This window comes from Magnolia sinica, chromosome 15 (assembly GCF_029962835.1).
Source record: "Magnolia sinica isolate HGM2019 chromosome 15, MsV1, whole genome shotgun sequence".
NCBI lineage: Eukaryota > Viridiplantae > Streptophyta > Magnoliopsida > Magnoliales > Magnoliaceae > Magnolia > Magnolia sinica.
In genome coordinates this window covers 3,118,088-3,143,967 of record NC_080587.1, presented here as the reverse complement: position 1 = coordinate 3,143,967, position 25,880 = coordinate 3,118,088, and the positions used below count along the sequence as shown (strand labels likewise).

The window sequence follows — 25,880 nt, the reverse complement described above, 5'->3', positions numbered from 1 at the left end:
TTCTCAAATCCGGACTCTTCCACAGCAGCGAACGTGGGTCCGCCGGTTCCTCTCAGTGGGGCCCACTCCGCTTCCAAAGCATCAATCGGGACCGTCCATTGTGTGCATAGGTGGGGTATTTACCTCACCAAGGTGGCCTCTTGAGACCAGGTAAGATGCTGCAGAATCCGAACCGTTAAAGGCATGATGAACGGCGGAGTAGAAGGTATTGTGGGCCACATAGAATTTGGTCCAAAAATAGTGATCCCACCTGGTTTTTCGAGTAGAACGCAGTGGACGGCTTGGATTTTCCAAAAAAACAGTGAAGTGGGCCCCACCATCGTCACAGCGTCAATGACGCTACTCTGTTTTGCGTCCGGAAAAGCCGGGATTTTCGTGCGGTTTTGGCCCACTATAGCTGATCAGAGGTATGATCCAAACCATCCATCATGTACCTCGTCCAGAGATTTCCCAAGGTACGTTAGCTATTTGGAAAGAATGTGAGGGAAGTGGAAGACTTCTTCTTCCGTTTTCTTGGCTGCGGAAACGCCTACGCACCGGCCGTGTTGAGTAAGGAGTCTTCCGGCTCATGAAACTTCCGCAGGGAGTGCGGAAATCTCTCCCCGACGACAGTTCTATAAAGAGAAGGAAGGTGGAAGCAGAGGGGGGAGCACAGTTTTGGAGGGACGTGAGGAGTTGGGCTTGGACGGCTGCACAAGTGGAAGGAAGGAAGGAAGCTGGAGGCTGGAACAGGAGAGAGAGAGAAAGAGGAGAGAGGTTTTTCTAGACTTTAACACATTTGCTATGTTCCTTCTTTTTCTTCTTTTTCTTTGGTTTATTTGTTTATTTTAGCCCATTCATGTGTGGCTAAACCCCTTAGCTAGGGCTAAGAGGTGAAGCCTATAGTGAGATGGGAGATTCTATTCTATGCTATTAATGGACTGAATTTGGTTTTTAATGATTATGGAAGGAATGTCTTTAGTCGTTAATGGTCTATTGTGACTGAAATTACAATGGGTTTGCAATGGCTTTGAATATTTCTTTTTCTCCTTTTTTTTATGACGCCAGGAAGCCTTGTTGTTCACCATCGTCTCCTGGGCATGGTTGGATGACGGTACCCTTCCTGATCTTCATGGCATGTTGATTGGTTGGTAATTAGTATAATTCTTTTGTTAACTTTGTCTCCTGGGCATGGTGTGGTGATGGAATCCATTCTAATTCATATACCTGTCATCTCTTTAAAATTATATCAGAAGAAGTTCAGTTTAATTTTCATGATTTTTGAAGCAGGCATAAGATCTCCCTGATCCCTACAAGTGGATCCTTTGAATCCCTAGTTTCCTTCCTCTGAATTACTTAAGTTTTAGATAATTATTCCACAATTATTCCCTAAATTATATTTGGTTAGATCACATCTTAATCTAGTTCTAGTTCTACTTAGTTTCAGATAACGTACAAGTTTCAGTCCTGTGGATTCGACCTCGGTCTTACCGAGTTTATTACTACATCACAACCCTATACTTGGGGAGTGAACAGATGCTTAAAGCCCAAAGCGCTTTCAGCTGTCCTAACCCATCAGGCAATTCATAGCAATTCTTGATTTCAAGCCTCTCGAGTTGCTCCAATCCTTCAGGCAAATACATATGTATTTTGTAGCCTTGGATTGCAAGATTCTTAAAAGCCTTGAGATGTCCCAATGCATTGGGAGGCAGTAATACTCAAACTGGAAGGTTCAGTACCGTTAAAAACTTGAGACCGAAGAGGTCCGGCAATGGCCATGATAAGATTTGGCCATCGACAACCAAATCTTTGAGTGATGGAAGATGACATGATAGCTGGGTCACTTTATCCTTAGGCTTTGAGGAAGCTGGTGGGGCAACCTCTTCAACTTGGGGCACCGCATGATAATCATTGATTAGCGACGGCATTGCGACGTTCTCCTTGTTGTCATTTTCCACTGTCAACTCCCTCTTCTGCCAATTTGACAGTGATTCGAAAGACAATTCCTCAACTTTGGGAATGTTAATCTCTTCGAACTCTTGCCATTGTCACTTCCACTACACCAAAACTCACGGTCCACCATCTTTACCTCATCACTCTCCGATATATAGAGATATCGAAGAGACGGTAAATGCGCAAGGGCAGGCAGCTGGCTACAATTTTCACAATGTGATAGTGTCACCCTGATTAGGCCGGCGAAGAACAGATTGCCAATCCAACTAGGGAACCTAGAACCAGGATAATAGATTATTTCCAACTCTTTCAAATTCATTTGAGGTAGTCGAAGCCCTTCGAATATGGCGTCCAGCCTCCCCAACTCTTCGAAACCTAGCTTCGGCATCTTCATCTCACAACTTGTTAATATACCATCAAACACTGGCTTAGGACCAACATCCCAATGTAAAGAGAAGCTACGAAGGTGGGATGTCCTCTCTAACTCTGCCTCTCTGGCCTCATCCACGCTCGCTACTTTCTCCAAGATCCTGATCGACAGCTCCCCTTCGATATGGTTAAGGTCTTTCAGTTCTCCAATCCTACATTCACCACCCTCGCCCCCAACAACGAACATATCCAACGTCCGAAGGGAGCTTTATCTCCTTAATCCTTCTGGTAATAATCTCAAGCTATAAGTGCCTTGAACTTGAAGATGTCTAAGGCAAACTATTTTATACATTCCACTTGGTAATTTCTTTAGGCTGTTACACCATTGGAGTTTTAAGGATTGTAGATTACAGAGGTCAGTCACCGATTCAAGCAACTCGATTATGTTAGACCAGGAGAGATCAAGGCACTGTAATCGTTTTAATTTACCAATTGAACTTGACAATATTTGAGGAAAGGAGCCACTTAGATCCAACGTCCTGAGATGAAGCAGACGGTGGAATAGACTGTCGAGGATGGCCTCGACTTCGGCTGGTGCAGAGAGTAAGAGCGTGCACAATTTCTTCACACTGAATAATGGGGTGAGATCATATGATACGACATCGTCAAGAATCAATGATAGATGGCGGCCTGGCTTCCCAATCTCCAAACTGCCACATTCCCCTTTTGCGACGAAATAAGCGAGATCATGCACAAGATCATGCATCTTAAAGGTGATGACACCAACGTCATCGTCTTCTATACTTTCAAACAATGAGCAGCCTACTAGATGATTGAAGTAGTCTTTGCCGACATCTTCCACCGCTCTCCTTCTGTTGGGTCGGATGAGATTTTGGGCCATCCACAGCTTGATCAATTTATCTTTCTCTATCTTACAGTCTTTCAGGAATACAGAGCAATATGCAAAGCATCGCTTCAAATGCGCAGGCAAATGGCAGTAGCTCAACCAAAGTGTCGGTGGAATGCCACTTTCGATGTCCATAAATCCCACATTTCACTCTCCAAGACCAATCGCCAATCTTGTTCTGTTCTCTTGAAGCGCAAGAGACACCCTACCTTCTTCACTGCAAGAGGAACGCCTTTGCATTTCTTAAGAATTTCCCTACCGATCCCTTCCAGCTCCGGTTCCACTTCCGTTCCCCTTCCAACAAAAGCATTGGAATAGAACAAGGACAAAACTTGCTCTCCGATAAAGCATCCAAATCATATATGTAAGCAGAGTCCATTACCATTGCAGCTTTGAGGCGGCCAACCATTGCAGCTTTGAGGCGGCCAGTGGTGGCTAGAATTCTGCTTTCGTCTTCATTCCGAACATCATCCAACACTAGTAAAAACTGCGACCCGTCCAAACATCGATGAAGACTCCGCTGCATTGAGTCCAAGTTGGATGGATCGTTGCAGGACCAGTTTGAAGATTGTATGATCTTATAGGTGAGCTTGGTCACATCCAAATCATCCGACATACAGACCCAAATTGTTTTATCAAAGTGTCTCTTCACCCTCTCGTCGTTACAGATGAGCCTAGAGCATTGTCTTGCCGATTCCCCGAATTCCAACTACAGAAATGAGAGGACAATCTTCACTAACCAACTTGCTTACTATACATTCTACATCTTGGTTCCTGCCGAAAATCTCTGGTTCGTAGGTAGTTGAGGGGACCACCAGAAATTCTTCCATCCCAGCCATTGGAATTTCTTTAAATTGGTACATGTTCTTTTCATTGGCGAGCTGGTCTAGTTTTTCTTTAATTTCATTTACCATCTGTTGGATGTGATCACTTGATGCGGAAGAACGTGCTCTTTTGGCGGCGCAAATACCTGTAAGTGAAAACATGTTAATCAGATCCAATAACCATCAATCAAATGAAATGAATTCAAACATGATTGTTAATCTAGCAATACCATGTTTGTGGGCATTTGATATGAGAGAATCTATCCGCCATATATCGATCATGTCATCTACGTCGTGGGCCACATCTTGTAGCCTTGATAGCCACTCTCTCACTGCCACTTCGCTTGCTTGTTTCATCTCTGCATCTTCAAGCACGGGTAGGATCGATGCAAATGTCGCGGAAAGAGATTGGAGATTGTCGGCAGCACTGGCCAACCAGCTCACATTGTCTTGAATGATGGTGTCCAAGTTCTCCAATGCAACGGTGATTAGTGCATGGGCCATGCTGCTAATGGGATGAAGAGGAGAGAACGGTGAGAAATAGAGATGCAGAGCTTTGGTGTGTGTATATCTATTTCAGTTGTGCCCTTTTTTATAGGCGTTGGAAGAGCTTACAAGAGAAGCTTTTGAATTGTTCATGTATTACAGCTTACAAGAGAAGCATCTCAGCTGTCATGATTTTTATTTTTATTTTTTTCTTTTTAATTTGGATCATTGGTCTAGATTCTTATGTGAGTTCTACACCATTTGCAAAATGATGATGACTCTTCAAGAATCCAAACTGTCCAATAATTTACTCAACCATCTGAAAAATTGCACCAGGAAGATAATATTAGCAATGTGAGTTTTTCTCCTTTGAATTTGGACCACTGGTTATTTTACGTTTAACCATCTATTTGATTGCCGTTAGTCGTATGGTTGGCATTGCTGGATCAGTGTGATTTTTAGATATATGCTCCATTGGAAATGGGACCCACATTTAATATCGTCTAGATAATGCAGAACTACTATAACCGTTTGATTTTTTAAATTTTAGCAAATACACGATAAATAAACAATTATTACCTTTTTCACTGTTTTGAAAATACGCTGACATTTTTCTTTGAAAACTGGTCTAAAAGGATTCGTTTAAATTTATGAGCCTACCGTGATGTATATTACATTTCCACGCCATCCATCTTTTTTATCAGAACATTTGAAGGGATGAGCCGAAAAATAATGCAAATCCAACACTCAAATGACTCACACTAAAGAAAACAGTGGCCTCGAGAAGATTTTAAGTGTAGGTGTTCAGTTCACTTTTTCACGTGGGGTTGATACACTTGAGCTTTGGATTTGCTTTTCTGTTTTTTTTTTTTTTTGAATAATTTATACCTTAAATGTACGTAGCTGGCACATATTTCACAGATAGACTCTTGAATAAGCAACATACATGTATTTTAATGTTAAAAAAGTAAACATGTTTAAATGAGCATCGGAACAATGAGAAAATAATAATTATTTACCTTTGAATTACCAGTGGTGTTGACAGCCGCTTAACTCATAGCACTCTAACGTCACCTAAGGAAAGAAAAAGCCTTATACCATGAAACACGTGTCTTATCCACACTGTTCATCCCTTTAGCAAACTAATTTTAGGGTATTAGTGAAAAAATGAAGCAGATATAATGCTCAAGTAGACTGCACCATAAGAAATAATGAGAACTGAGCTTTTACCGTTAAAAACTTTTTAAGGGTCCTAAAAGTTTTGGACTGTCAAAATGTCTTGGATCAAGATGATAGTTTTGTTTTTCATTTATCTATGACTCTGTTACCTTATGAACAGGTTGGATGATAAATAAATATCAATGTGAGCCCTAGGGAGAAAATTAATAACTTCTCATAGTTGACGACTTTACAATCATTTTTTCTTAAGGTGTGGCCCACTCAACTTTGGGATTGGCATATTTTTAGACCTATTCCCTAAAATGTGCCATTAAAAAGGTTGGATGGTATGGATAAGTCACATACATCACCATGGGACCCACAAGTTCAAATCATTAACAACATAATTTTTTAGACCGATTTTCGAGATGTAATTCAATGTTGGTGAAAATAAAAAAGGTAATTATGACTAGCTTGACTTGTTTTAATGGTACATTTTAGGGTATGAGTCCAAAATTGAGGTAAATCCCAAGTTTGAGTGGGCCACATATTAAGAAACAATAATTATAAAGACATCAACAGTTGAAAGTTAATTTTTTCCTTGGGTCCAACATTGGTGTTTATTTGTCATCTAACATTAAGGTTACATATTCATAAATAAAAGGAAAACAAAAATATCCGTTTGATCCAAATTTTCCAGGGCCCTAAAAAATCTTTCAAAATCAAGAGCTCAATTCTCATTATATCCTATGATGTGGTCCACTTGAGTTTTATATCTGCCTCTTTTTTCGGCTAATATCTAAAATGATCTGGCTAAAGGGATGAACGGTGTGGATAAGACATAAATATCATGGTAGGCCCCACACATAACATGTTTTTTCCTTGGATGAAGTGAGGCGCTGGAAATTAAAAAGGTAAATAATTATTACCCATTTACATTGAATTACCACTGTAATTACAAAATCAAACAGCCCTTAAATATATTTAGGTAGGATTTGGAAAATCAAACAGCCCAGTAGTCAACGTACACTATTTTATTTGGAAAAAACCTCACGTCCAACCGGTTGGACAGTAAGTTTCGTCCACCAAGCTAATAGCTTCCAATAAGTCAAGAGTGTATTAAATCTAAACTGTCCAGTATGTAGAATCACCATGAAGATTACTCTATATAAAAAATCAGCTCCATATATTTATTTGATGGGCCAAAATTATATTTTATTATTTAGCAGCATCCAGACATTATTTTCCATTGTGTGACCCATTTATCTATTGAATGGTAATGATTATTATGTAGTTTTATTAAAATTATGGGACCAACCTATTGAACGGTATGGATTACTCAAAAACACTATATATAATAATATATCCACTGCACGGATATCAATTGACAGTGTGTAAGCTGTTGGATGTGAGCTTTCCTTTTTTGTCGGTAGAATAATTAAATGATACCTGGTCCGCATCTTTGCACGGTGCATATGCGCTCTCAAATCTCACAATTTGGTAGCATGATTTGGTAATCCAAGCCATTGATAATTGATTCTAACTGTGATTTTTCGTGCTTCAAACTCTTCTACTTTTAAAGATCACATATAGAAGGTTTTTTAGTTGAATCTAGATCTTTGTTGTATTTCTCTTTTCAACCGTTTATTTTTGTACCACTAATCAAAGCATTCATATTTTCCTATCAATAAAATATTTGATATAACAGTCTATCAATGTTTGTATACAAGAGATCAATGGTCTGGATTGCATGATTTTATGCACGACTTCTCATAAAATCGATGTATGCTGTGGAAAGATAAGTGCCACGTATCATATAATTCCTCTGCGGGAAAGAATCTCTCTGTTGATGAGGATTGAAGATAAAGGTTTGACCAAACGGCTTTATTATTGTCATAGTTCACCACCATTTGACAATGGTGGGCCACCTAAGTTGTGGGTCACTTGTGGATGGATCATATCTCTAAAATCAAGGATCAAGAAATCTTAACTGTCCAATCGATCAATATTTAATGGATGGTTAAAAGTAAAATATTGGGCAATCCAAATTCAAATGACAAAAAAAAAAAAACCAAACAACTCTGTCAGTGTCTTTTTCTTGCACTTCATATCCAGATGGGTAAGAAATTTGGAGGGAGGAGATTTGGACAAGCTGGATTGCTTTCCAACTAAGGAATAAAGGGATTTTAAGTGTTGAAAAAATATCGGACTGGGCTGGGTTATCGGGCTTTTGGATGACTAAGTCCAAGTCCGGCCTGAATGAAAAACAGGCTGAAAGTATAAGCCTGAACCGGGTCCTTGGGCCTGATAATCGAGTCTAAGCCCAGCCTGAGGTGGGCCAAGCTAGGTCAGGTCTAAAATGTCCATAAGTAGGCCCCATACATATGCACATGTGGATGAGGAAAGCTGAGATGTTAACTCTCTCTTCCTGTCTCTCTCTCTTCTCACTTTTTTCTCTTTTCAAGGGGGCTAGATTTTAAAAGGCGCTCTTTATCCCTTTGGCATGGTATTTATTTATAAAGAAGAGATAGGGTTTTAGAGAAAGATACCACCATGTTGCTCCACCACTCTAATTGGTATTAGCCTATACTATATCTGAAGTCTGTAATCTTGCATAACTATGTATTCAAAATTTCCTAATCCTTTCACTCATTGTGGTCATCTACCTTTAATCCAATACACATACAAAAACAAGTGGTAGACCACAAGATCTTAACTCAAAATTATCATTAAGTATGACTAAAACCTTTTAATGGTTAAAACAAAATTAATATGATATTTGCATTTAGAACCTTTCAAGTGTTGGTGTCAACGAAAAATCGCTTGATGGATGGTTCAATTTGCGAGATCACATCCGTAATAATATTCCTAGCTAATTAATAAGCTGATCACTTGTTGGATCATATAAACCTTAACCATATTCTAATTCATAGGCACAACAACACCCACATATGAATCAAGCAAGCTAAAAGCACATTAAATTATACATTTGATCTCCTCACATGTCATTGGGTCTCAAGATTAGTCAAAGCAAGTACCTATAATCTAAATTAGGTACAGTGAGTCATCAAATATAAAGACTAAAGACGATCTTTTGATGTAAGTTTCTAACGGGTCTGATAATAATATTATATATCCGTAGATACTAATACTTTTATACAAGGTAGGGTAAATGCTCCCGCTGCACTATTTAGGAATCCCGCTGATCAAAGGCAGAATGTGTATGGCTCACTTTCTTCCCCTAATCCAGAAAATTGAGCATAAAGTTGCAGGATGGAAGATGAAACTTCTCAACCAAGCAGCTAAACTGGTCCTCATCAAGCATGTGCTATCTAGCTTCTCCATGCACTTGCTTTCAACGGCTAATATCCCTAGGAAAGCTTTCCACATGATTGAGAGAGCTTTCTCTCATTTCTTCTGGGGATGCTATGAAGGAAGACAGAAGTGGCATTGGGTGAAATGGGTGGATATGTGCTTTCCAGTTATAGAGGGCGGTCTTGGAATCAGGAGGGTTGTCCATCTCATGCAATCGTTTTGCTGTAAGATGGCATGGAAACTCATGGAAGGGAAATCACTTTGGGCCACTTTCTTTGGAGCTAAATATCTTCCCAAGTTCCTTAATAGAAATGGTGAGATCAAGCTAGAGGGATCCGACCTTTGGAAAGATATACAATGTGGGTCGCATCTGTCCGTTTCGTCAGAAAACATGCACTTTCAGCTTAAAAACGAATTTTTAGGAAAATTTTACTATTTTTAGTAATTCCGATTTTTAAAATATTTTTAGAGTTTTAAATTTTCTTTCCTTTTAGAAATAACTTTTAGTTATACTAGGACTCTTCTAGAGAAAGTTTATTTGCAATTTTTATTTTTAGAAATTAGGCCTTAGAAGAGTTTTATTAGAATTAGGATTTTTATTAGAGTTAGAATTTTGCTATTTTTGGTAATTACGAATTTTAGTTTTTTTTTTCTATATTAATGGTGTAAGGACACATATTATGGAATCATCAATTATGCATCAATCAATTTCGAATTTATTAGAATTTATTTCTATTTTCTGCTTTCTTTCCTCGTGGATTCGAGAAGTCTCTGTGAGGAGTCCAGAGAAGTTCCGTGGATTCGGAATAGTTATCCTCTTGAGGAAGACGGTGCTCGACCTCACGTCCTCCCCTGCATCAGTTTGGTATCAAAGCGAGGTTTTTCCTCGGATAGATGGCTTCTAACGACGGGTCGGGCAACAATCCCATGGGCGGTGTTCCAGGAAATTTACCTTTAACGGCGGCAGCTTTCGAAGCAGCACGACGAGAGAATCGGCAAGCCATGCAAGGGCTGCAGGCTTCCATCGATCGCATGGCGGATCGTTTGGCGGAGGCCCTAGGGCAGCTCCGTGTTCATGGTGGTGATCCACCATCAACAATTGCTAGAATTCGTAATCATATTGATCGTAGGGCAACGCTATCAGTGAACTACAGAATCACTCCTGATAAAGTGGGATCTAGCGACATGATTTTACAGCATCCTAGACGAGCCATTGATCAGATGGATCGGATGGACCAAGAATTCAAGATGAAAGTCGATCTTCCTAGTTTTAATGGTCAACTCTACTTCAAGGACTTCCTCGATTGGTTGCTTAAAGTTGAACATTTCTTCGACTACATGAACATAATGGAAGAAAAGAAAGTTAAACTCGTGGCCGACAAGTTGACGGGCAGAGCTTCAGATTGGTGGGAATAACTTCAACTCGAGCGAACGAGACGGATGAAGGCGTCAATCCGCATGTGGTCGCGGATGAAGAAGTTATTGTGCATGCGATTCTTCCCTACCAATTATGATCAGGTATTATTCCAACAAAATCAAAATTATTGGCAAGATAACCAATCATTAAAGGGTTATGCAGAGAAATCCTATTATTTGTCGGCAAGAGGTGACCGGGTCAAAACGGAGTTGCAACAGACCACAGGATTCATCAGTGGCGAACATGTGACCTCTATAGGAATGGAAAACCAACCCAAGACTTCTAAAGTTGAGGAACAGTCTCTCACAACTGAACAGGCTTTTGTCAAACAATCTGAGGAAACAAAACATATATATTCATTAGTTGAAAATGAAAAATATATGGAGCCTGTGAATATCCCAGAAGATTTGAAGTCAATTTTACAGGAGTTCAAGGAGATTGTGCTCGATGAACCCCCCGATAAGTTGCCTCCCATACGAGATATACAAAATCACGTTGATCCTGTCTCAGGGGCAAGTCTGCCTAATTGCCCACATTATCAGAAAAAATATGAGATCTTGAAGACAGATGTGAAGGAACTGATCAATATTAGTCAAGTCAAGGAAAACATGAGTACATGTATTGTGTCAGCTCAAGAGCTTAATGCCAAGTACAAAAAAAGGGCTAATGAACATCGGCGTCAGAAGTTATCTCAGACTCATGTGCCAAGTCTCTTGCGTAACTCGAGGACGAGTTTTTTTCAAGTGGAGGGGTCTGATGTAGAACGTATCACAGATACGTTCCCAGCATGGTTGAGCCAAAAGAAGATGGACAGTGAATTAACCATAACTTTTGATCCGGGTATCGTTATGGGGCGTACAACCTATCAATCTTTACTGAAACGGGCCATCCGAGGTGAACCGACCCACAAAGTGGGTCGCATCTGTCCGTTTCGTCAGAAAACGTGCACTTTCAGCTCAAAAACGAATTTTTAGAAAAATTTTACTATTTTTAGTAATTCTGAATTTTTTAATATTTTTTAGAGTTTTAGATTTTCTTTCCTTTTATAAATAACTTTTAGTTATACTAGGACTCTTCTAGAGAAAGTTTATTTGCAATTTTTATTTTTAGAAATTAGGCCTTAGAAGAGTTTTATTAGAATTAGGATTTTTATTAGAGTTAGAATTTTGCTATTTTTGGTAATTACGAATTTTAGTTTATTTTTTTCTATATTAATGGTGTAAGGACACACATTATGCAATCATCAATTATTCATCAATCAATTTCGAATTTATTAGAATTTATTTCTATTTTCTGCTTTCTTTCCTCGTGGATTCGAGAAGTCTCTGTGAGGAGTCCAGAGAAGTTCCGTGGATTCGCAATAGTTATCCTCTTGAGGAAGACGGTGCTCGACCTCACGTCCTCCCCTGCGTCAAAGATGGCATGGAAACTCATGGAAGGGAACTCACTTTGGGCCACTTTCTTTGGAGCTAAATATCTTCCCAAGTTCCTTAACAGAAATGGTGAGATCAAGCTAGAGGGATCCGACCTTTGGAAAGATATACAACACCTCATGCTTCCCGTTATTCGTAACTCGAGATGGCTAATCGGTAAGGAAAACACTTGCTTCTGGTCCCAGAACTGGACCAGTGGTGGTCTACTATTGGGAGCTTCATTTCACCCTTTATCAGAGCTTGAGAAGACTGCCCAGATTAAAGATTTTTGGACTCCCTCTGGAACCTGGAACTGGGAGTTGATTGATAATTTTGTCACTCCCCCTGTTGTCCAAGCTATCGTCAATAGTGGTATTTCTCCTTCTCACAGAAAAGATCGCTTCATCCGGACATTGTCCCCTTCAGGTAAAGTTTCCTTCAGATCTGCCTGGAACCTTACGCGAAATCACCGCCCGAAACAGCATTGGCCTATGTGGGTTTGGAACAAATTCGTCCCTCCTAAGATAGCAATCTTTCTTTGGAAAGTAATGCATGATGTAGTCCTAGTGGACTCAGTCATCCAAAGACTTGGAATCAGTTTGGCGTCCAGGTGCTCCTGCTGTGTTGAAGTTCACACAGCTGGCCCCTCTCTCGCCTCCTCAAATTTAGAAGACTTGGACCATTTGTTCTCTCATGGCTCCATTGCGTCAAAGGTCTAGGATCATTTTGCTGGCCTATTCCATGTCTCGCGTGTCCTCAATCAGACAGTGCATAGTCAAATTCTTCAATGGGCATCGATTTTGACTAGATTTTTCAAAGCTCAACTCCTTCGTGGCCCGACCCCTTCTTTCATTATTTGGGAGATTTGGTTAAGCAAAAATGCCACCAGAATTGAAAATATTAAGCCATCCTCTCCTAATATCATTTTTAGAGTCTCTAAATGGCTGGCTGAGATAGGATCCAATCTCCCTGACCATAACAGGAACTCTGCCCGTGAAGCTGCCATCTTGTAGTATTTTGGCATTGACAGCTTCTCCGCCCTCAGTTAGTCCTCAGCCTTCCAAGTTTTTTGGAATAGGCCAAGTAGGGGATGGCTGAAACTGAATGTTGATAGGTCTGCTAGAGGTAACCCGGGGGAAGGTGGTGGCGGAGGTATTTGTAGGGACGAACATGGGTCGCTGATCTTCGCTTTCCACAACAAATATGGCCTAGTCTCTAATACCGTTGCGGAAGCTCAGGCAATGGTAGATGGCATAGAGATCTGTAAAGACATGGAGCTATCCAATATCGAAGTTGAAACTGATTCAAGAACCTTACATGATGCGGCTTCCAATTCTCTTTCTTCGGATACCTGGAACATCTAGTATCAGGTGGGGTTTGTTCAAAGTCTCTCGCAGTCTCTCAATCTCCGCTTCTCTCACACATTTCGCGAAGGCAACTCAGTTGCGGATGGCTTGGCCAAGATTGCTAGTGGTGGGAAGCCCAACTCCTTTTTTCTCTCCCCTGCCTAGCTCCCTCGGTCGATTAGAGGCTCTATGACTCTGGATAAGGTGGGCCTGGGTCTCATCAGGAAATCCATTCCTAAGATGGGCGTGGGCTAGCTCCCTGCCTGGCAGGCTTGTGCTGTTTGCAACTCTTTTTTGAACCTGTTGGTTCGGCTTTGATGCTCTGTTTCCTCTGTAGGGCAGTTATGGGTTTTTTTTGCTGCTGAGTCGTGTTTAAATTGCGCGATGATGTCCAGCCTTGCTTCGGTGTCTCGGCTCACCTTGATCTGCCCCTCCTGCTCCTCCAGTTGCAGACTTGTCTTCCCAAAGCTTTCATTCTCTCTGTTTTCTGTTTAGCCTTGTATAGATCTCATATGATAGGCTGTGTCCAAATCCTTTTTGTTAGGCCCAGCCCGAAAGGCTATATATCTTTGTTCATTTATAAATTGGTGGTGGCCTGATCCCACCTTCTTTTTTTTTTTTATAAGGGTAAACGCATCAACTCATTGTCAAACATAATAATGGAGACCTCTCATCCGATTCGTCATTGGTTCTCTTAAGTAGGATGACCACATTAGAATAACCACCAGCTCATCCTAAAATCTGTTAGGTGGCCGTAAAATAGGTACTGAGATCAGTGGCGATTGTGCTCAAACTCAACTTTTCAAAGACGACAAGGGAAACCCTCTCTTTAACCTATATATATGTATGATTATATTTGTAATTGGTTATAACAATAATAACATGTCCGCATAGGACTCATGATCATCATGATCTATGGAGAAGGTCTTCGATTTAATTGATAAGATAATCATATATGATTTTCAAGGCACATTAACAACAAAAATTGTGCATCTTATTATGATTAAAATTTTAGGGTTTATGTTGCACATGTAAAGATTGATGCAGAAAGTAGGAAATTAATCGCTTAAAGATAAACTTACAATGGGTTATAATATCACAGTCTATAAAGCGATATTCACACCCTACTAATATTTAAACTACTTTGCAAGATGGTTACAATAAATCTGCTCTAAAAGCTTTCTGCGAGGTACACAACTGGACTTAGTTCAACCAAAAAATTGCACTAGAAAGATAATATTAGTTGTTGACCAGCGAGTAGGTTCCAATGTTTTTTTCCTTTGAATTCGGCTACTGGCTAGTTAAGGTTTAAATTCATTTGATAACTATCTGTTGGATTGTTGGCATTGCTTGATCAGTGATTCAATGTGATATTAGAAATATGCTCCATTGGAAATGGGACCCACATTAATCACATATGATTTTCAAGGCACGCAAACAACAAAAATTATGTATCTTATTATGATTAAAATTTTAGGGTTTATGTTACACTTGTAAAGATTGATGTGGAAAGATAGAAAATTAATCACTTAAAGATAAACTTAAGGCGAGTTATAATATCACAGTTTATAAGACGATATTCACAACCTACCAGTATTTAAATTACTTTGCAAGAGGGTTACAATAAATCTGCTTTAGGGTCTGGTTGGGCGGTGGGATTAGAAGGGATTAGGTGGAATGAGATTCAAAAAACATAATTATTACCCATGGAAGGGATTGTCCTCTGTTGCCGTGGGATAAGATTAATGCCCTGCTTTGTTGATAATACGGTGATACATTGAATGGATATACATACCATCATTTGAAATTACTGAGAATAACATACATGTGTTATATCTAAACTGTTCATTTGTTTTGTAACCTCATTTTATGGCATGGGCCTAAAAATGAGGTAGATCCAAAACTTATGTGGCCCCAAAGAAGTTTTCAACGGTAAGTATTCAATCCTCGTTGCTTTCTATGGTGGGGTCCACTTGAGCATTAGATTTACCTGATTTTTTGGCCCATGCTCTAAAATAATCTCGATAAATGGGTGGACGGTGTGGATATAGCCCACACATCATGGTAGGACCTACAGCAACTTACTAACATTGAATGAAATTGACACGGGACCCAATGCAATTCTATTTAATGTAATTCCACGCTTTTCTATTCTCCCCAAATATGGAGTGGAATTGGCAGACGACCGGATGAATCTCATCCCACCCAGCCCAGTGGGGGTTAGATGGGATTGGGTGGGATGAGATTAAAAAACATAATTATTACCCATGGCAGGGATTGTCCCCTGTTGCCATGGGATGAGATTAATGCCCTCCTTTGTTGATAATACAGTGGTACATTGAATGGATATACCCACCATTATTTGAAATTACTGAGAATAACACACATGTGTTATATCTAAACTGTTCATTTGTTTTATAACCTCATTTTATGGCATGGGCCTAAAAATGAGGTAGACCCAAAACTTATGTGGCCCCAAAAAAGTTTTCAACGGTAAGTATTCAATCCCCGTTGCTTTCTATAGTGGGGTCCTCTTGAGCATTGGATTTACCTGATTTTTTGGCCCATGCTCTAAAATAATCTCAATAAATGGGTGGACGGTGTGGATATAATCCACACATCATGGTAGGACCTACAACAACTTGCTAACATTGAGTGAAATTGGCACGGGAGCCTATGCAATTCCATTTAATGTAAATCCAAGCTTTTCCTTTCTTCCCAAACATGGAGTTGAATTGGCACAGGAGCATATGAATCCCATGCCACCTAATCCCTTCTAATCCCACTGCCCAAACAGACCCTTCGAGACTTTCTGCGAGGCACCCAACCTGAACTTATTTCAACCGAAAAATTGCACTAGGAAGATAATATTAGCCGTGTGATTATTTTTTTCCTTTGAAATCGGACTACTGGCTAGTCAAGGTTTAAATTCATTTGATAGCTATTAGTTGGATTGTTGGCATTGCTTGATAGTGATTCAGTGTGATATTAGAAATATGCTCCATTGGAAAAGGGGCCCACATTAATATAGTCTAAATGGTGCAAAGCTAACATTGGAAACTCTTCGCTAGTCAACATGCAGTATTTTATTAGGAGAAAAGCTCACGTCCAATCCGCTGGACGATAAGTTTCCGTCCACTAAGATAATAGCTTCCAATATGTCATGTATGTGTGAAATCTAAACTGTCCAGTAGGTTGGCTCATTATCATGATTACTCTGTTGAAAAATCAGTCCCATACACTAATTTACTGGGCGATGATTGTATCTTATTATTTACAAGCGTCCAGACATTATTTTCCATGTTGTGGCCCACATCAGTCAATGAATGAGAATAGATATTTCAATTTCATTTAGAATAGTGGGACCAACCTATTTGACGGCATGGATTTCTCAAATATACAGTAGGTCATAAGATATCCACTGGACGGATAGAAACTTTCCGTGAAACCTGTTAGATGTGAGCTTTCCTGTTTTATCGGTTGAGGAATTAAATGATACCTGGCCCGCATATTTGTACGGTACACATGCTTCTCAAATCTCACAAGTAGGAATGATTTTTTGGTAATCCAAGCCATTGGTCTATTGATTTTAGCTATGGATATTGCTTGAATCAGAATTCTTCAGGTTTGAAAGATTCAGACTATCAATATTAAGGCCTTTTTCATTTGAATCTAGATGCTTTCTAGATCCTTGTTGCATTTCTCTTTTTAAGCGTTTATTTGTGGACCACTAATCAAAACCTTATGATTTTCCTATCAATAAAATATTTAATATAGCAATCTCTCCATGATTTTACACAACAGATCAATGGTCTAGATTGCAAGATTATAGGCACGAATTGTCATAAAATCGATGTACACTGTGGAAATGTGAATGCGATGAATCATATAAATATAATTCCTTTTGGCTGAAAGGCATCTTTCTCTTGGTGAGGGGAATGGTTTGACCAAACGACTAGTTTCCTATGATAGTTCACCACCATTTGACCACCACATGTAACTGGGCTGGGGTACGTTTTAGATGTTTTAGATGGAGTATATCTCTAAAATCACTGATCAAGAAAAAAAAACAAAAAAAACAGAGGAAAAAAGATGGGCACTATCATCTGTCAGTGTCTTGTTCTCGGGCTTCATCTCCAGATGGATCAGAGATTTGGACGATCTGGATTGCTTTGCAACTAAGCCATGTGTACGGTCAAAGTCTCCTCTGTTTTTAAAACGGTGGTGAACTATCACAGACTCTATCGGTTTGCCCAAAATGACGTTGGGTGTTACAACTACCGACGGAGTTGTTCCCCCGTGAACTTTGATACTCTGGCAGAGCGTGATGGACGATGCGCTGGCACTTGACAAAACAATTAATTAGAAATTGATGGACGCGGATTTCGGAAGTTCCTGCGCAAGGATGCAAAATTACAAAATTATCCCATTTTATTTAAAAATTTGGTGACGGATAGCAACGTCCACCATTGAATTTTTCTGGGCTCAATATGATGTTTATGTACAATCCAACCCGTTCAAAAGGTGACTCCCACTAGAAAGAAGGGGAAAGCACAAAGATCAGACTCTTCAAAATCCTATGTGGGCCCCACTAAGGTTCCAAACATGGCCGCACAACCACTACTGTTTCTTATGTTGCGGCTCACTTGAATCTTGGATTTGGTTGATTTTTGTGCTGTAATTGTAACATGACGTGGAGAAACTGATGGACAGAGTGGATTTTACACGGACATTTCTGCGGGTCCCACGGAGTTTTGTTGGACGGTGTAGATTGATGCATCAAGCCTCTCTTAAGTATTCAAAGAATCCTTGACTCGCAACCCTCTCTCTCATCTCTCTCCTCGTTTCTTCGGCGATCATCGCTTTCCCTCTCAGTTTCCTGCGATCTGATCCCTCTCTCTCTCTCAGTTTCCTGAAGTATCTCTGTCTATCTCTCTCTCAATTTTCGTGGCATCTCATATCCCATATCTCTTTCTCTAGATTTCCTACCATCTCATCTCTCATCTCTCTCATTTCTTCGATCATCACTCTCTCCCTCTCAATTTCCTGCTACTCTCGCTCTAAATTTCCTGTAATCTTATCTCTCTCTCTCTCTCTCTCTCTCTCTCTCTCTCTCTCTCCTCATTTCCTGCAATCATACCTCTCTCTCTAGCTCTCATCTCTATCTCTCACCATTTCTTCCATCATCGAACTCTCCCTCTCAATTTCCTGAGATCTGATCACTCTCTCACTCTCAATTTCCTACAATCTGATCTCTCTCTCTCTCTCTCTCTCTCTCTCTCTCTCTCTCTCTCTCTCTCTCTCTCTCTCTCTCTCTCTCTCTCTCTCTCTCTCTCTCTCTCTCTCTCTGCTTCATCTGGGGTTTCAAAGCTGTGTCTCTGTCTCTGCTTCATCTGGGGTTTCAAAGCTCTCTCTCTGTCTCTGCTTTATCTGGGGTTTCAAAGTTTTCTCTCTATCTCTGCTTTATCAGGGGTTTCAAAGCTCTCTCTCTCTCTCTCTCTCTCTCTCTCTCTCTCTCTCTCTCTCTCTCTCTGTGCGTGTTCTGAAACAATGGCAGATTCGCTTGTTTCGATGGTTATGAAGAAAATTCGAGATGCACTTGTTTCAAATGTTATGAAGAAACTCGGGGAAGAGGTTGATTCGGTTGGTGGTGCCCAAGCAGAACTTGAAAAGATATCTTCTACGTTCGAATCCATTCAAGCACTTCTTAATGATGCAGAAATTATCCAATTTCACAACGAAAGCATGCAACTTTGGTTAAAAAAGCTCAAAGACGTGGCTTACGATGTGGAGGACTTGCTAGATGAGATGATTCCATGGCCAGAACCTGAATCAGAGACAAACGATGGTGATGATCGGCAGCGCATGGAAAACCAGGCATGTAGGTGGTTATTTTCACTCTTTACATGTTGCGGTCTAGAAGATTGGATAAGGTTGGCCCATGAATCATGGACCAACGGTGATGATACTGATAATCGCAGCATTGGAGATAAGGTTCGGACCTTTTTTCCCACAATTTCCAACAAAATTGCATCACAGCGAAATTTTGCGCAACAGATAAAAGAAGTAAGTGCGAAGCTGGATCAGATTGCAGCTGACAAAAGTAAGTTCAGTTTTACGGAGATTCACAGTTTCCGTGGAGGTAGTCATCCTGACAAGGCCGAGTTTCAAACTAGTTCGCTCGTAGATGAATCGAAGATGCTCGGGAGAGACAGAGACAAAGATAAAATAATAAGCAAGTTGGTCAGCGGGAGCAGTTCTGAGGAGGGAGGGATTCATGTCATTTCGATAGTAGGCGTTGGCGGGTTGGGCAAGACGACTCTTGCTCAATTGATCCACAATGATAAAAGGGTGAGGAGCCATTTCGATGTGTTTCCATGGGTTTGTGTTTCTGATGATTTTAATGTCATAAATCTTACAAAAGCAATTATAGAAGCAGCCGTAGGGACAAGTCCACCGGATTCTCAGCTAGACTCATTGCAAAAGCAGCTTATCCAAACATTACAGGGCAAGCTATTCTTGATTGTGCTTGATGATGTGTGGAACGATGATAGTGAGAGGTGGGAGAAATTAATGCTTTCCTTGCAAAGAGGTGCTCCTGGAAGTAAAATTTTGGTCACCACTCGCAGCGAGAAGGTTGCAAATACATGCATGCCGTCTGCCTACATGCATGAATTGAAAGGTTTATCCTATGATGATAGCTGGTTACTGTTCAGAACCAGAGCTTTCGCTGGGAGGAAAGTGGAAGATTGCCGGGCGTTGGAAAAGATCGGAAGAGAGATAGTGAAGAAGTGTAAAGGAGTGCCTCTTTCGTTAAAGGTAATTGGAAGCGTCATGCGTTCCAAGATGACCACACAAGATTGGAAGGACATCTTGGAAAGCCAAACATGGGAAATACGAGACATCGCGAAAGGTATCTTACCGGCTTTGTTGCTGAGCTATTATAATTTGCCTGTCCATTTGAAGCAGTGTTTTGCATATTGCTCAGTATATCCTAAGGATCATCTGATGGAGAAGGATACTTTGGTCAAGTTGTGGTTAGCTCAGGGTTTCATCAAGCCCGATGGAAAAAGAGAGATGGAAGCAATTGGAGGAGAGTACTTCGACGAATTACTGGCGCAGTCTTTGTTTCAAAAAGTGGGATATAGCTATGAAGTCAGCTGTACAATACATGATCTCCTTCACGATCTCATCCAATTCATTACAAAGAATGAATGTTGCATCTTTGAGAATGGAAACACCAGCTCCGTACTTACAATCCGTCATTCATCATTTATTGCCACCAGGGAAACCTCACACATTCCTACCCCTTTATGTCATGCAAAAAAATTGCTAACACTCCTCCAGACCGGACAGTCAGAAATTGATACCATCCCTGATCATTTATTCCAATGCGCCAGGTCCCTTAGGGCATTTGATTTCCGTATTAAAGAATTGCCAAGCTCAATTGGGTTGCTGAAGCATTTACGATATCTTGACTTATCTTGTTCAGAGATAGTTGAGTTGCCGGAATCAGTGAGTAGTCTCAGCAATATGCAGACCTTGAAGTTGAATTTTTGTAGAAAACTCCAGAGACTGCCAAGTGGGATGAGTGCAATGGTCCGCTTGAGACATCTAGAAATTGAACACACACAGGAACTAAAGCACTTACCGGAAGGGTTGGGGAGAATAAGTTCCCTTCGAACGTTGAGTAGGTTTATCGTTGGAGGCAATGGGGGATGTAAGATTGGAGAGCTGATGCGACTTGACTCTCTCCAAGGAAAGCTACAAATAGATCACTTGGAGAGAGTAGGGAGCGTGGATGAGGCTAAGGAAGCACAACTGGAGAACAAGTTACAACTTCGCGTATTGTCTCTAAATATGTCACCAGATGATGCTCTTGAAATGTCAGGAAATGGTGAGGTGGAGAGGATGGAAAATGTACTTGAAGCCCTCCGGCCGTCCCTTGCAAACCTAGAAGAGCTGAAAATTAAGGGATACATTGGTTCCAAGTTCCCAACCTGGATAGGAGATTCATCTTTCTCAAATTTGTTCAGCTTGAGATTAATAGATTGCAATAAGTGTACACAGTTGCCTGGGCTAGGGAGACTACCTTCGCTTAAATACCTTGAAATAAAGGCAGGTCTTGTAAAACGGGTGGGAAGTGAGTTTTACGGGAATAGCAGTGGTGGGGACATAAACCGGGTGGCATTCCTAAAGCTGGAAGAGCTCAAGTTCAGTGACATGTATGAATTGGAGGAGTGGGAGTTGAGATTAGAAGACAGAGAGATAATGCCATCTCTACACTCATTAAGAATTTACGACTGCTGGAAATTGAAGGCACTGCTGACACACCTCCCGAAAAGTCTAACGTCCCTCGACATCTCGGGATGTGGCGAGATTTCGTGGCCATTACCGAACCTCCCAAGCCTCAAGACGTTTGAGATCCATAATTTAGAGAACACGACGTGTCTCCCCTATGGATGGAAACAATTGGAGTCACTAGAGACTCTTACCATCGCGTATTGCTCTAAATTGAGGTCTCTTCCTGATGATTTGGGACAACTCAAGTCTCTTAGGAGTCTCCAGATCATCGGCTGCCCCGAGTTGCGGTCATTGCCTCAAGGGTTGTGGGGCCTTACCTGTCTCCAAGATTTATTCATCTCTGGCAATCCAATGCTGGCGGATAAATGCACAAGGAAGTATCGGAGCAAAGCGTCACACATCCCAAACATCTGGATTGACGCCGACAGAATCGAATGAGGCACTGAAGATGAGATGATCCATCAAGTGGACAAGTTCCAACTAGGTACTCTCTCTCTCTCTCTCTCTTAGATACAGAGTATATAGATATACATTTGATGACCACCAATTGAAGAGTTTGGATAATTCATCCATTTGATGACCACCAATTGAAGAGTTTGGATAATTCAGTTGCTGCTATTTTCGTGCTATCATTCATCAGATGATCCCCCGATCCAAGGACATGTTCCCAAAAAATGAAAAATGAAGCAGATCTAAATTTTAGGTGGATCATACCAGGGAAAAAAAAAAGTCATCATTGATTTCCCATCATTAAAGACATCATGGGGCCACCGGAATGTTTATTTGTCATCCAACCTGTTGAGAAGGTCACAAGGACATTGATGAGGAGACTACACAAATATTAGATTCATCCAAAGCTTTTGTGGCCGGGAGAGATTTTTAATGGTCGATTACCACTGTTTCCTATATTTTGGTCCACATGAGATTTGCATCTGCTTCATTTTTGGAATCATCACCTAAAATGAGTTTTCAAAATGGATGAACGGCGTTGATTAAAGTACATAATCACGGTGGGCCTCATGGTTAGGGTCGAGTCAAGCGATGCTCCACTCAATCTGACACTTTAAGGTTCAAGGACTGAGCCCGGCCCAAGCCAAGCATGCATCTTGCACAGGAGGCCCAAGTCCAACTCGAGAGAGTTAGGTCGGGCCAGGCCAGTGCAATCAAGCATGCATTCTAGCACAGGAGGCCCAAGCCCAACTCGATAGGTTTGCTTGGCCCAGGCCCAGAGAAACCCAACCCCACCAGCCCAGCCCGTTTACAAAATGCCTACTTCCCACTTGATTGTTTGTAATTTATCTGTTGATCAAGTAGACCACACTTAGAGGAACGAAATCCACTCCATGCATCTGATTTTCCAACTCATTTTAGAATATAAGACAAAAAATGAGGAGGATCCGGAACTCAAGTGAGCCACATGAGAGGAAATTGAGACAATCGTAGGGCCATAAGAGTTTCATATTAGGAATTTGGTTTTTTGTGTTTTCAGTTCATTCCAATGGGTATGACTTTATGAATGGTTTGGATAGTATATAAATATCAAGGTGGACCCCGTAAGATTTCAATGATTGGAATTTCTTTACCTATTGTTATCCTCTCCTCTCGATGTGGCTCCCTTGAGTTATAGATCTTCCTTATTTTTGGTCTCATATCCTAAAATGAGCTCGAAAAATGGATTGACAGGGTGGATTTCTCACAAACATCACAGTGGGCCTCACTTAGCGTCCAAGCACATAAACCTACAACAGGCTTTGGCAAGAAATCCATTTTCATCTGAGCTCACTCTATGTTGTCAGATGTCTTAACTTTTTATGTAATAGGGTTTGTCAATGTCATCGACAATCCACTCAATTCCATTGAGCATCTGTCGATAGCATCGATATCGACAACTCAATCACATCGAGAAAATCTGAAAAAATTCTAATTGATTGCTGGACTGTTTTTGAGATGGCACTCAATGTCATTCGGCAGGTATTGGATGTATGTCAATGCTATCGAACGCCCCATTTCTTTTCTAGCAAGGTAATCTTAATAAGCATCAATCATGATCTCTAATACATAATTACTATTTATTAAAATGCAATGAACTCATTTTTAAGTGGCACCCAAACAGGTAGGGCTGTCAAAGGGTTGGGTCTTGTAGTACCTGCGCCTGGGCTTACCAGGCTCGGTTCTTGCCAGGTTTGGGTCCTTTTATGTCTGGTTTGGTTCTTAAAAACCTGGATCTTATCGGATTCGAGGTACCCATTGAGTCTTTGGATCTAAATTTGGAGTTGGCTTTGGGACAGTCAAGAGCATTTATATGATTAGGCCTACCTACTGGATGGATTAGATCTCACACAAGCATGCTGCTTTGGGGGATGCATGATGTGTATAAATAGTCTCTCTTACACGTGTGCAGCATAGGGAAACTCATTTCTTACTGGAATAATCAATGCATGTTAAAAATACATAGTTTTACTATTAAAACTGCCTCGACCCAACCCAAAACCTGCCTAGACCGATTTTTAATTGGATCCAAAAAGTGATACCCAAACCTGGCCTGACCCATTAAAATCGGGTCGGGTTGATTGGGTACCCACATTAAAAATGTCTTCCTGTGACTGTGTTCATTGAAAATGAAAATCACGTATGGTTGGAACTTTCTTGCAGGCAAGACTACTTCATTAACAGGTGTTCGACTTCTGGAGATGCTTGGAGAAGATGAAATGGCATTTGATAACCTCTACTCTGTGTCATTTCAGATGATGAATGCTCAGTGGCTTGTGAAGCTTGCTTCTTATATGGAATTCAATGTAAGCACCGCTGTGACACTCCATTTCATTGACAGTGGCTTGATCTTATCAGGCACACAAATGGCATACATTTGTGTCTATAGATATCCAAATCGTGGGTCCTGTTGTAGATGGAGCATATCCTGGAAATCACATCAATAGGATGAATCTTAACCATCTTATATCAATCGTTGAATCTATACCTCTGATCATCTCCATTCCATGACCTCCATTGGATGGTCCACAATTTGGATTGTTTGGATCAGTACCCACATGAACGGTAGATGAGCCATCACCCCATTTAAGAGAAGGCAGAAAATGTACCTTAGTAACCTAGCCTAGATGATGTAGAGCGGGTCGTGGCCAGTTTCATGGTCAAGATGGATCAGAAAGGGCCCAGTTGGAGATTGGAAAATGTACCTGAGTAACCTAGCCTGGATGACGTATATCGCAAACGGTGGAATTCCAATGCCGAATTTGCGAAATACCATATATAATTTTGGGTAGAATGCGTTAATGAATTTGCCATCACCAAATTTGCCCATCAGTTCAACAGTTAAATTCCCAATTTAATTTTGTTTTTACTATTTATAGCAAGTTTTAGTTTAAGTACAACTCTTCATTGTTGGGCTCCAGGAGCTGCGTCAACATGAAAAGTGGTTAGAATAGTTAGGGGAACATCAGGGTTCAGCCAAATAGAACACTTACTATCTTTAGCTAAAAACCATGCGCAGTTGTAGGAATCATGACCGTCTGTAAATTGTAAGATTACTATTTATAGTAAGTCATGATTTCTAGGAGTTTTAGCTGTAATTTAATTCCGGAACTTATTTCATGGCTTAGTATCCCTATTTAAAGGGGTGTAAACTTGTTTATTCAAGAATTAACCAATTTACAAATTTTCTAGAATATTATTTCTATTTTCTTGATTTTTCCTTGTGGATTCGAGTAGTCTCCAAAAGAGTCCAAAGAAGCTTCATGGATTCGAATTAGTTATCCTTGAGGAAGACGGTGATTGACCTCATCACATTCATCCTTGTGTCCCTAAAGGAATTGGGTTCCCTTGAAATTTTGTTTACCTGATTTTTTTTCTCTTTGATCTGTCTTCCTCATCTTTCTAGGAGGTTTTGAAATCGACACTACCGCAGCTGGAGCGTGAGCTAGCATTGGAAGACGTCTCCAGCATTAAGGATTTGCCAGCTTACAATCTTTTGAACTGATAGCTGGGCTGCATTGATCTTCTACATTTTCTTAGCTTCTTGATTTCTATGGTTCTCTGTGTACCCGCAGTATAGAAATTCTCCATCCAAACATGTAAATTCAAGTGCTCAAAATTCTATTTCTGAGAAATCCAATTCACACATATAGGAAGTGGTCTGAAGAGTAAATACTATTCTAAATATGTTGTTAATTAAGTGTTGTGATTGATCGTGGGTGGAAAGGTTTTGTTCGGCCCAGAAATGATACAGGTGGGGTCTGCTTTTCAGCAAGCTACTGCGTACATGTCTTGGGCCCCTAGATTAATATAAGATGCATCAAATAATTTTAATTTTTTTTTTAATTTTTTTTTTTTAAAGGATGATCGTAGCCAATCCGACTGCTGGCTTGCCAATTGTGTACATAACAGGCCCATTCT

General features: G+C 40.5%; 3 protein-coding genes across 3 annotated transcripts; 2 read left to right on the top strand and 1 right to left on the bottom strand.

Moving 5' to 3' along the window:
- Positions 1-1,697: 1,697 nt before the first annotated feature.
- Positions 1,698-3,343, bottom strand: LOC131228086 (putative disease resistance protein RGA3). Its single transcript, XM_058223917.1, has 3 exons — positions 2,791-3,343; positions 2,069-2,478; positions 1,698-1,952 (listed from the first exon to the last, which is right to left on the bottom strand). Exons 1-3 carry the CDS (start codon positions 3,341-3,343, stop codon positions 1,698-1,700), a joined length of 1,218 nt encoding a protein of 405 aa, XP_058079900.1.
- Positions 3,344-11,825: 8,482 nt separating this feature from the next.
- LOC131228085 (uncharacterized) lies at positions 11,826-13,184 on the top strand. Its single transcript, XM_058223916.1, has 2 exons — positions 11,826-12,430; positions 12,899-13,184. Exons 1-2 carry the CDS (start codon positions 11,826-11,828, stop codon positions 13,182-13,184), a joined length of 891 nt encoding a protein of 296 aa, XP_058079899.1.
- Positions 13,185-18,526: 5,342 nt separating this feature from the next.
- LOC131228084 (putative disease resistance protein RGA3) lies at positions 18,527-25,617 on the top strand. Its single transcript, XM_058223915.1, has 3 exons — positions 18,527-19,160; positions 19,206-21,954; positions 25,366-25,617. Exons 1-2 carry the CDS (start codon positions 18,717-18,719, stop codon positions 21,906-21,908), a joined length of 3,147 nt encoding a protein of 1,048 aa, XP_058079898.1. The 5' UTR covers positions 18,527-18,716; the 3' UTR covers positions 21,909-21,954; positions 25,366-25,617.
- Positions 25,618-25,880: the final 263 nt, after the last annotated feature.